General features: G+C 44.2%; 1 protein-coding gene across 1 annotated transcript; it reads right to left on the minus strand.

Moving 5' to 3' along the window:
* Positions 1 to 310: 310 nt before the first annotated feature.
* On the minus strand, positions 311 to 11,287 carry CLRN2 (clarin 2). The gene is made up of 3 exons (XM_050948063.1): positions 11,035 to 11,287; positions 1,929 to 2,108; positions 311 to 1,451 (listed from the first exon to the last, which is right to left on the minus strand). Exons 1-3 carry the CDS (start codon positions 11,285 to 11,287, stop codon positions 1,186 to 1,188), a joined length of 699 nt encoding a protein of 232 aa, XP_050804020.1. The 3' UTR covers positions 311 to 1,185.
* Between the last annotated feature and the right edge of the window lie 1,073 nt (positions 11,288 to 12,360).

The raw sequence follows: 12,360 nt of genomic DNA on the forward strand, positions 1-12,360 counted from the left end.
GAATTAATTTGGGGTGGTAGCTTTACCAAAAGAGTTTTTCATGAATTCAAACAAATTCTTTACATCCAATTTTCTGTAACTGTCATCTATAAATAGTTTAGGAATCTATTTTGTTTCACTATGATAGTTAAACTTAAGAAGTCTCATGTTCACTTTAAGGCTTGATAATTTTCAGTTTATGACACATCAGTTCTGACTCAGTTAATTAAATGCTTGTGGTAGTGCTGGTATTTCACTCAAACAAAATTTTCCACACATCTAACCATTTTAGTATAATTTTTTTTTCATTTTAATACTGTTTCATCAGACAACATTTTGTACTTAATTTCAGATAAAAACAAGAATTGGCAGAAGCCCGAGACCATAAGTCTGTCAGAATCTGAATCTTCAGGTTATCATAACAATCCTAACATTATTTAGAGTCTGTGTACAAACATTTTGCCCATCATTGGCTAGAGAGCTCTTCACTTTCCAGCTCTTCACTTTTCTTAGATGCTATTATTCTTCCCTAAGAATATTCTTATTATAATATTTCATATTCTTCTTCTTTCCACTCCTCTAGAGTTCTAGCTTTTGATATTTGTTTCTAAGTTTCTAAATCTTTCCACAAGTTCTTGGTGCTTTCCCTTACATTTCAGTCTTCCAGGTAATGGAATTTACTTTTCCAGTTCTGTAGCACATCAATAAACAAGGTATACTTGGCTCTCTCAGATTTTCTAGAGAATTCTGAGGAAATAGCTTGCAACTCTGGATAAAACCTTAAATTCTGTGTCTGTTCTTCCTGCTTTGAAATATAAATACATTATAGTAAATTAAAGGCCGAAGTATTGTGATTTATGTATTCTCTTCCTTACCTATAGTTCACTTTTTGGTTTTGGTGAAAACATACTTTAACTCCGATATGTAAAATATTTAAGACGAGAAATATTCTAGAAAATAACTTTATTGTTGTCCATATTGGTTAGTTTTTCAATCATGAGGTTTCTATAGTTTGTCTTCCATGCAGTGAATATTAATTGCTGGTACTGACAACTGGCCTAAAAAATACTGTATATTTCTACAAGTGGCAGTTTTACTGTCCATGATAGCAACAATCTCCATCCAGTTCAAAAGTTGCAGAAACAAGGAGCTGTTCTTATCATGAGAGTTCACTTTATAGAACTAGTTTTATGTAGGTGAAGGTTATCAGTACATGATATCTTCTGCTGTAACAGTCGCCTCTTCTGTTTTAGTCCTGAATTCAGGGAAACGAACCCCACTTATGGCTATTAGCAACAAATTTACTACATGAGATGTAGCACTAGCCACACAAAGCCAAATGGAGCTTTCATACTGTTCTTCCAAAATTACAAACTGAAAGACATTTTCCTGGAAATTGGCAATTCTTTCTGTGAGGCGATGAAGTTTAACAGCAGCTATAAAGCTAGAGACTGCCAGTGCTGTAAAGCCTCCTGCAACAGAATGAAAAAATAATTAATCATTTTCAAAACAAGTCAGACATTTTGGCTGTGCTTCACAAAAACATGATTTAAGCACATGCCTAAAGTTAAACACATAATTAAATGCTATCCAGATTAAGGATGGATTTAAAGATGTACCTAAGTGCTTTCCTGAACTGGGGCCTTTATTAGTTAGGTGACCAAGCATTGCACCAATGTTATGTTTCTATTAAAGTTCTCTTGTATGTGATATTGAGGCTATATATGTGAACTCCCTGTTCATACAAAACAATCTACAATATGCTGAAGGCTGAAATGTCTTCTAATAGTTTCATTCTAATACAGAGGAATTCAGTGCTAACTCTATTTTTGCACACAAGCATAGTAAGCTAAGGAGAAATACAGATATGGCAAGGGGGAGATGTTTTCATTTTTTACCATTTTATTCAAGTGTGGTTGGTAGTAAAAATTATTTTAAAATTATATTACCTGCAAGTAAATTCCATAGGCAAATACCTGCTGGACCTTTAATAGCTCGGTATGGAACTTTTATTGCATTGAGAATGCAGAATCCAAAACTGACCAGAGCAAAGGAAATGGCCGCACAAAGGAAGATTAAAATCATCACATGAAGGCTTGCATTCAGCTTTTTCACCAGATGAGGGAAGACTGGCAAGAAACAAATATTCAGTTATTCAGTGCATAAATCTTCCTGTGAAAATTACAGGATACACATTATACTGATGCTATAAACTGCTTTTCACTCAAATTAACAAGGCATTATTTACAGGCGGAATCAATCTGGGTAGATACAGGTGTGTTCGTTTATGAGGGATGAATTTATCTGCTCACTACATCAGAGGAGCAGACTTTTGACCCTGTACCCCCCTGAATTTTGGGGAAATTCAGATACAGAATATGTCTATGATATGAGCGGGGAGTGTGATCTCCCAATTCAAGTAGACATATTCACACTAGCGGTCACAGCCCAGCTGTAGGGCTGTGGCGAGCAGCAGCATGGGGTAGCCTCCCAGATTATGCACCCTTGTGGCCCAGGTGTGTTTGTACACAAGGCAGCTAGTCTATGTGACTGCTGACTGATCCCTATGCTATTTCGGCTACATTATTATTTTTAGCATGTTAGCTTGATTGGAGCTATGGCAACTATGCCTATGTGAGCTGGGAATCATACACCTAGTTCCAAATGTAGACAGAAACCTGGTGCCATGAGCTCATTTCTAATAGTTATGTATCTGTATTGAACTTATACAACAACTAAATGTGATTAGGTGCCTTGCTGAATCAGGCTGTAAGCCTAGGAGACTTCACTACAGGCCAGGCTGCCATAAGCAGGCTAGATATGATACTGCAGTCACAATAGATAGGTCTAATGAACAAGTTACTTCTGTCTTGATACCACTACTGCCACAAAAAAAATTAAAATTAAAAAAAAAAATAAGAACATTATTAAGGTTGCCAAGTCCAGTATGCAAAAGTTAGGAAATGTCACAGTCCAGGTTGCATGTTCCCCATGTCTGTATGCATTATAATACAGCCTTTAATTACAGAGTCACGTACCATTTTTTCCACAGGACCCTTGCCTCATTCCATGCTCCCATGGGTCCGGACTGTTCTGCCCATTCCCCTCAAGCATAACCCTGTTCCCTCCAACCTGTCCCAGTCCAGTCCCTTCTTTCCCCTACCCGGCTCGTCATCTCAGTCTCATTCTCCTCAGTTAGCCAGTCCCATTCATTATTTCTCAGGCTTCTCACCCAGTCTCCCTGCCTATCAAGTCTTAATCCCACTCCTACAAACTGCCTTTCTCAGGCCCCCCGCCCCTAACTCCTTGCCCAGCTAATCCCAGTTCCCCGCCACTCCCAGCTCCTCATGCGATCTATCATCCCCACCTGGCATGCAGTCACTGCCCCCCTCCCGCCACAGACCCTATCCCCACTTGTTTGTAGTCCAAATCTTTCACCATCAAGTCTCTGTGTCCTTGTTCCAGTTCCTTTCCCTAATCCGTACCAGTTCTCCCCCTGCTCCCTGGTTGCTCAGCAGATAAATCTTTCCCCTTTCCCTTTTCCCTCCTTACCCATGCCCCACTGGTCCTCAGTCTCTTTGCCTAGCCAGTCCTAGTCTCCCTCGACAGCTCATCCAATCTCAGTCTTCCCCACGTCCACTTGTTCCCAGTCCCTCCCACAACCCCAATTCCTCTTCTGGCTCCTAGTCCCAGTCTCCTTGCCCTGCCAGTTCATGTCCGCAGGTCCAACCTATAAAAAGCTCATAATAATCTAGGCCCACAGTTTCCTCTGTGTTCCCTCCAATGTGTCTGCAGTGAGATGAGTTTTCTCAGTCTCCTTTTTCAGGCTGACTCTGAACAAGGCAAGGGAACCACCATTCTCTGTTTAGGGACCCCATCTACAGGGACCAATCTACAGATTCTGTTCAGGAGAATCCTTCTATGACTGTTTTTCAGGCATGGTCTAAGGCCTTTTTATTTGGGTCTGTATATCACTGACCATTTTAGTCTCCCCTTTCACCTTCTTTTTCTTTTCTCTGTTTGGCTCAGTTGTAGTTTAGGTAACAGCTAGCTTTGCTGGGCCACTGGCCAAGTTTTATTTATATTTTGTATAAAGTTTGCAGAGCATCCCAGTCTGGGCTGGCCTTAGGTTTTATGTGGCTCTATGTGAAGTAACACATGCAGAATCCCTTGCAAATCTTCCACTTCTCTGAGGTGTCCATGCCTCCATAGACCCGAGTTGATTGGATTACTCTGAAAAACTCAGGGCTCTTCAAGCATGTGTATTTTTAATGTTTATGCTTCCATTATTTAATGTTTGGGTTGTTAATTGGGTTAAAAAAACTAAAAAAGTAATCACCACACTGACAGGCTTTGCTATAAATTGGAGCCTGAGGAAGAACAGGACCAGCAGAGGAAAGGAGGATACCTGAGCAGTGTGGAGACAAACTAGTATCCTGTGTTATTAGAGAATAATTATCATGGTTGGGCCTTCTGTGCCACACACTGTCGGTGTGATACTGGGAACACTAATATGAAGCAGGTTATTAGGGGATGGGGCATAAGGACAAAACACAGGGCAAAATTTGACTAAGCCTGCAGATTTGTACGTGGAAGAGGGAAAGAGGATGACAAGAGCTCCTGTGCATCCTCCTCAAGGGCTGGGGAAAGATAACCCATCACATAGTTCTTTGAGGCCACTGAGTTTGGGGGTCTGCTCAATAACTTGGGGCCAGCCGGGGGGGGGCAAGAGAAGGACCCCGCAGGGGCCCCCACGAGAGTTTTTTGGGGCCCCTGGAGCGGGTTCCTTCACTCACCCCACAGCCCCCAGAAAAATCTCACAGGGCCCGGGCCCCCGGAGCTTCTTCCACTCCAGGTCTTCGGTGGCAATTCAGCAGCGGGGGGTCCTTCCGCCCTGGGACCTGCCGCCGAGGTGCCAAGTCTTTGGCAGCAATTCAGTGGCGAGGGCCCCCCACCGCTGAAGACCCTAGGCCCCCTGAATCTTCTGGGCAGCCCTGGTTTCTAAAGCAATGGAAAGAAGGGTCCTTATTAAGTGTGGTCCTCTAGGGCCTCCTGAGGTGTTCTACCTGTGTATGCTACGCACTGGCAAAATGGATCTGGAGTGCCTGCCTGGTTGCCACACCCAACATATCAGAGGGGTAGCCGTGTTAGTCTGGATCTGTAAAAGCAGCAAAGAATCCTGTGGCACCTTATAGACTAACAGACTTTTTGGAGCATGAGCTTTCGTGGGTGAATACCCACTTCGTCAGATGCATGTAGTGGAAATTTCCAGGGGCAGGTATATATATGCAGGCAAGCTAGAGATAATGAGGTTAGTTCAATCAGGGAGGATGAGGCCCTGTTCTAGCAGTTGAGGTGTGAAAACCAAGGGAGGAGAAACTGGTTTTGTAGTTGGCAAGCCATTCACAGTCTTTGTTTAATCCTGAGCTGATGGTATCAAATTTCCAGATGAACCGAAGCTCAGCAGTTTCTCTTTGAAGTCTGGTCCTGAAGTTTTTTTGTTGCAGGATGGCCACCTTAAGGTCTGCTATAGTGTGGCCAGGGAGGTTGAAGTTTTCTCCCACAGGTTTTTGTACATTGCCATTCCTACTATCTGATTTGTGTCCGTTTATCCTTTTCCGTAGAGACTGTCCAGTATGGCCGATGTACATAGCAGAGGGGCATTGCTGGCATAGGATGGTGTATATTACATTGGTTAGACCTGCAGGTGAATGAACCGGTGATGGTGTGGCTGATCTGGTTAGGTCCTGTGATGGTGTCGCTGGTGTAGATATGTGGGCAGAGTTGGCATCGAGGTTTGTTGCATGGATTGGTTCCTGAGCTAGAGTTACTATGGTGCGGTGTGCAGTTACAGGAAGAATATGTTTCAGGTTGGCAGGTTGCCTGTGGGCGAGGACTGGCCTGCCACCCAAGGCCTGTGAAAGTGTGGGATCATTGTCCAGGATGGGTTGTAGATCCCTGATGATGCGTTGGAGAGGTTTTAGCTGGGGACTGTATGTGATGGCCAGTGGAGTCCTGTTGGTTTCTTTCTTGGGTTTGTCTTGCAGTAGGAGGCTCCTGGGTACACGTCTGGCTCTGTTGATCTGTTTCCTTATTTCCTCGTGCGGGTATTGCAGTTTTGAGAATGCTTGGTGGAGATTTTGTAGGTGTTGGTCTCTGTCTGAGGGGTTAGAGCAGATGCGGTTGTACCTCAGTGCCTGGCTGTAGACAATGGATCGTGTGATGTGCTTGGGATGGAAGCTGGAGGCATGAAGGTAGGCATAGCGGTCGGTAGGTTTTCGGTATAGGGTGGTGGTAATGTGACCATCACTTATTTGCACCGTGGTGTCTAGGAAGTGGACCTCCCGTGTAGATTGGTCCAGGCTGAGGTTGATGGTGGGGTGGAAGCTGTTGAAGTCGTGGTGGAATTTTTCCATAGTCTCCTTCCCATGGGTCCAGATGATGAAGATGTCATCAATGTAGCGTAGGTAGAGAAGGGGCATGAGTGGACGAGAGCTGAGGAAGCGTTGTTCCAGGTCGGCCATAAAAATATTGGCATATTGTGGGGCCATGCGGGTGCCCATAGTGGTGCCACTGATCTGGAGATATATATTGTCATCAAATTTGAAATAGTTGTGTGTGAGGATAAAGGCACAGAGCTCAGCAGCCAGTTGTGCTGTGGCATCATCAGGGATACTGTTCCTGACAGCTTGTATTCCATCTGTGTGTGGGATGTTCGTGTACAGAGCCTCTACATCCATGGTGGCTAGGATGGTGTTTTCTGGAAGGTCACTAATGCATTGTAGTTTCCTCAGGAAATCAGTGGTGTCACGGAGGTAGCTGGGAGTGCTGGTGGCATAGGGTCTGAGTAGGCAGTCCACATATCCAGACAGTCCTTCAGTGAGAGTGCCAATGCCCAAGATGATGGGGCGTCCAGGATTTCTGGGTTTGTGGATCTTGGGTAGTAGATAGAATAACCCTGGTCGGGGCTCTAAGCGTATGTTGATTTGTTCCGGTGTTAGTGTAGGGCGTGTCCTGAGTAGATGTTGCAGTTTCTTAGTGTATTCCTCAGTGGGATCTGAGGGAAGTGGCCTGTAGAATTTGGTGTTGGAGAGTTGTCTGGCGGCCTCCTTTTGGTAGTCAGACCTGTTCATGATGACAACAGCACCTCCTTTATCAGCCTCTTTGATAATGTCTGGGTGGTTTCTGAGGCTGTGGATGGCTTTGCGTTCTGCACGACTTACGTTATGAGGCAAGCGATGTTGTTTTTCCACAATTTCTGCCTGTGCACGTCGGCGGAAGCATTCAATGTAGAGGTTCAGACTGTCATTTCAACCCTCAGGAGGAGTACATGTGGAGTTCTTCTTCTTGTGCTGTGGTGGGAGGGTACCTGTGTATCAGTGCGCTGTTCAGTGTTGTCCTGAAAGTATTCTTTGAGTTGGAGACGGCAAAAGTAGGCTTCCAGATCGCCGCAGAACTGTATCATGTTGGTGGGGGTGGCAGGGTGAAAAAGAGTCCTTGAGATAGGACAGACTTTTCATCTGGGCTGAGTGTGTAGTTGGATAGATTGACGATATTGTTGGGTGGGTTGGGGGTACCATGGTTGTGGCCCCATGGGGCAGGTAGGAGTTTAGACAGCTTACAGTCCTTTTTCCTTTGTAGAGAGGTGAAGTGAGTAATGTAGATCTCCTGTCTTATTTTAGTGAAGTCCGTTTGTATGGAAGTTTGGTTATTAATTAGAGTCTCCAAGTTGGAGAGCTCTTTTTTGATGTTTTCCTGTTTGCTGTATAGGATGCTGATCAGGTGGTTCCTCAGTTTCTTTGATAGAGTATGGCATAATCTCTCACTGTGGTCTGTGTAGTATGTAGATAGCAGTGGATTTTTTACCTTTAGTCCATTGGGTATGATGTCCATCTGTTTGCATTTGGAAAGGAAGATGATATCTGACTGCATTTGTGCAAGTTTCATCATGAGGTTGATGGATTTCCACTCCGTACGGCTAAATGCAGTGTCTTGCATGGTGTCAAGTATCAGAGGGGTAGCCATGTTAGTCTGGATCTCTAAAAGCAGCAAAGAATCCTGTTGCACCTTATAGACTAACAGACGTTTTGGAGCATGAGCTTTCGTGGGTGAATACCCACTTCGTCAGATGCATGTAGTGGAAATTTCCAGGGGCAGGTATATATATATATGCAGGCAAGCTAGAGATAATGAGGACTGTAAGCTGTCTAAACTCCTACCTGCCTCATGGGGCCACAACCATGGTACCCCCAACCCACCCAGCAGTATCGTCAATCTATCCAACTACACACTCAGTCCAGACGAAAAGTCTGTCCTATCTCGGGGACTCTCTTTCTGCCCTGCCACCCCCACCAACATGATATCGGCACTCTCACTGAAGGACTGTCTGGATATGTGGACTCCCTACTGAGACCCTGTGCCACCAGCACTCCCAGCTACCTCCTTGACACCACTGATTTCCTGAGGAAACTACAGTGCATTGGTGACCTTCCAGAAAACACCATCCTAGCCACCATGGATGTAGAGGCTCTCTACACGAACATCCCACACACAGATGGAATACAAGCTGTCAGGAACAGTATCCCTGATGATGCCACAGCACAACTGGCTGCTGAGCTCTGTGCCTTTATCCTCACACACAACTATTTCAAATTTGATGACAATATATATCTCCAGATCAGTGGCACCGCTATGGGCACCCGCATGGCCCCACAATATGCCAATATTTTTATGGCTGACCTGGAACAACGCTTCCTCAGCTCTCGTCCACTCATGCCCCTTCTCTACCTACGCTACATTGATGACATCTTCATCATCTGGACCCATAGGAAGGAGACTATGGAAAAATTCCACCATGATTTCAACAGCTTCCACCCCACCATCAACCTCAGCCTGGACTAATCTACACGGGAGGTCCACTTCCTAGACACCACGGTGCAAATAAGTGATGGTCACATTACCACCACCCTATACCGAAAACCTACCGACCGCTATGCCTACCTTCATGCCTCCAGCTTCCATCCCGGACACATCACACGATCCATTGTCTACAGCCAGGCACTGAGGTACAACCGCATCTGCTCTAACCCCTCAGACAGAGACCAACACCTACAAAATCTCCACCAAGCATTCTCAAAACTACAATACCCGCACGAGGAAATAAGGAAACAGATCAACAGAGCCAGACGTGTACCCAGGAGCCTCCTACTGCAAGACAAACCCAAGAAAGAAACCAACAGGACTCCACTGGCCATCACATACAGTCCCCAGCTAAAACCTCTCCAACGCATCATCAGGGATCTACAACCCATCCTGGACAATGATCCCACACTTTCACGGGCCTTGGGTGGCAGGCCAGTCCTCGCCCACAGGCAACCTGCCAACCTGAAACATATTCTCACCAGTAACTGCACACCGCACCATAGTAACTCTAGCTCAGGAACCAATCCATGCAACAAACCTCGATGCCAACTCTGCCCACATATCTACACCAGCGACACCATCACAGGACCTAATCAGATCAGCCACACCATCACCGGTTCATTCACCTGCACGTCTACCAATGTAATATACACCATCCTATGCCAGCAATGCCCCTCTGCTATGTACATCGGCCAAACTGGACAGTCTCTACGGAAAAGGATAAACGGACACAAATCAGATATCAGGAATGGCAATGTACAAAAACCTGTAGGAGAACACTTCAACCTCCCTGGCCACACTATAGCAGACCTTAAGGTGGCCATCCTGCAGCAAAAAAACTTCAGGACCAGACTTCAAAGAGAAACTGCTGAGCTTCGGTTCATCTGGAAATATGACACCATCAGCTCAGGATTAAACAAAGACAGTGAATGGCTTGCCAACTACAAAACCAGTTTCTCCTCCCTTGGTTTTCACACCTCAACTGCTAGAACAGGGCCTCATCCTCCCTGATTGAACTAACCTCATTATCTCTAGCTTGCTTGCATATATATACCTGCCCCTGGAAATTTCCACTACATGCATCTGATGAAGTGGGTATTCACCCACGAAAGCTCATGCTCCAAAAAGTCTGTTAGTCTATAAGGTGCCACAGGATTCTTTGCTGCTTTTACACCCAACATAGGCAATCTCTCTAGGGGAGGCCAGGTGTTAGCCCACAGCATTTAACTAAAGATCTAATAGTTCTACATGTTTAAAAAAAGGAAATCTCGATACCGTATTCATTTACAGAACTCTGCCATCTGCTTGAAGTCCTAGCAAGGAAGAGTCCCACTGATTTCAACTGGCGTTTGGCTTGCATAAGCACTGTAGGATCAGACCCTTTTGGCATAATATCCATGCATTCCAGTCGTCACTGTGCAATTATAACACTCCCCTTCCGGTGTCATAGCAACTAATGAGAAAGTCTGTATTTATTAAGGATTGAATTAGCCCTACATGATTGGGCTGGAGACTAAGGGGATATAAAGCTGCCCCTTCCTCCATTCCCCTGAGCAGGATCTACCCAGATATTGAGCTCAGGTGAGTGAGCAGGGGCTGTATGCCAATATTCCCGCCCACAGACAGCTGGGCATGGTGAAAAAAGAAAGGGTCAAGGAGCAGGCAGAGCCATGGCTCCTTCCTCTATGTTACAGCTTTTGGAGTCAGCTGGACACAAGGGAAAGATAGGTGACCAATACAACATACTTTCCCCTCCCCTTGCCCCTAAAATAGGAGCTCTAAGAGAATCCTGACTCGGAGGGGTGTCTCTGAGTCACAGTTCCTTCCCAGAACTCCTCCTAGGGTGGCACAGAGATACACAGGCCCTAGCACAGAATTTAAAGGAAACTCTCAGTCTATCCCATAATAATTAAGGAATATTTTTCTTCTCTGCTTATGCAGTTATACAAGGTTGTACCAAAGAACATAACTAAATGTTTTTTTTTAATTCCCACTCATATTTCAGAACCATAAAAGCCACAAGGAAAACAAGCCATAGATATGAGTTCAATAACTATTCCTATTCTACACATACTACAAACAAAAGGACTTACAATGCTCTTTTATTTATATAGTCAACCAAAACTTACTTACTTGTGAATTTGGAACGCCGCCCACCCAAACCACACTGTCGTATTTTGCCCCCCTGAAAGAGTCCGTAGTAAATATCTCCAATGAACTTGATTAGCTCTGGATCTGTGGCATTGACCAAATCAGCTCCTGTTTTACAAAGGATTTTGCCAGTCATCCACTTTTGGGTCCCCATAGCAATGACAATCAAGATGAAAGACACAAAACTCAATGCAGCAGCCAAGGCAAACAAGGTCTTTTTAAAGCAGTTGGGCATCCTAGTAGTTTCAAGAAATCATCTCCAAGGCCTCTCTGCAGTAATTAGGTGAGTTTCACATTTTGCTGCTGCTCAGAGATCCACAGGTAGTAAGATGCCAGTTATTCCACACACACTCTTTAAATCTCATTGTATTTTAAAACCAGAGGCACGGTTAAAAAGCAAGACCAAAGTGTAGATTTGCTAGAACAACATCCTGAAATGGTTGCGAAGAAACTTCATTACACTGTAGTGCAGTGGTGCTTGTTTCTGCAGAAAGTAATTCTATATCTATTGCATGACTAATGTTTCATCAGAAGGTTTAATTGTTCCCTGTTTTAAATACTCAAATGACACCAATTTCTTGACAATGATCACATGGGAAAAATTTAGATGCACAATTCAGTTGTATGGATTATAAAGAAAAGTTAAACAAATTGTGTGAAAGGGACTTAGCGTGAAAAAAAAAATTGGTAACAGAATTCTGCTGACACCGAAGCTGTATCAAATGTCTTTCCCTTGGTGCTTGCTGCAGTCCCACTTTTCCTAAATGTCACTACTGTCACAGCCACTAGAACTGTTTGTAAACAACAAAATGATGACCCTCCATTCGCCAAGCCTGTTAACTGAAGTGTATAAATGATGTTTCAGGATGCCAAGACTTATTAATCTTCTACATAAAATAGGATGCAAAGCAATTTGTTGTAGCTTAGAAAGGCACAATGTAAATGTGCACAAAGTCACAACTGTAGATGCCAGAAGTACTATGAGATAGCACTGAAAAAATAAAAGTTTGCACGTCTATAGGCACTTTTATTTACAGACCTCAAAGCCCTTTACAATCATAAATTAATCAATCAATCCTCCCAGTATCCCTGTAAAGTAGATAACATAATACTCCTCTGACTAGTGCCTAAACAAGTTGTGGAGGGGTACTAGTGCTGTCAAAGGTGCTGCTGTCTTTTGGGTAAAATATAAAACCAAAGTCTTGATCATTTATTGTCAGTGAAGGTCCCACATTGCACCATTTGCAAAAGTAAGAAGGGTAACCCTAGAGTCCTGATACATTCCAATTCAGTTGATTACAGTGGACC

Source organism: Gopherus flavomarginatus, chromosome 3, assembly GCF_025201925.1.
Source record: "Gopherus flavomarginatus isolate rGopFla2 chromosome 3, rGopFla2.mat.asm, whole genome shotgun sequence".
NCBI lineage: Eukaryota > Metazoa > Chordata > Testudines > Testudinidae > Gopherus > Gopherus flavomarginatus.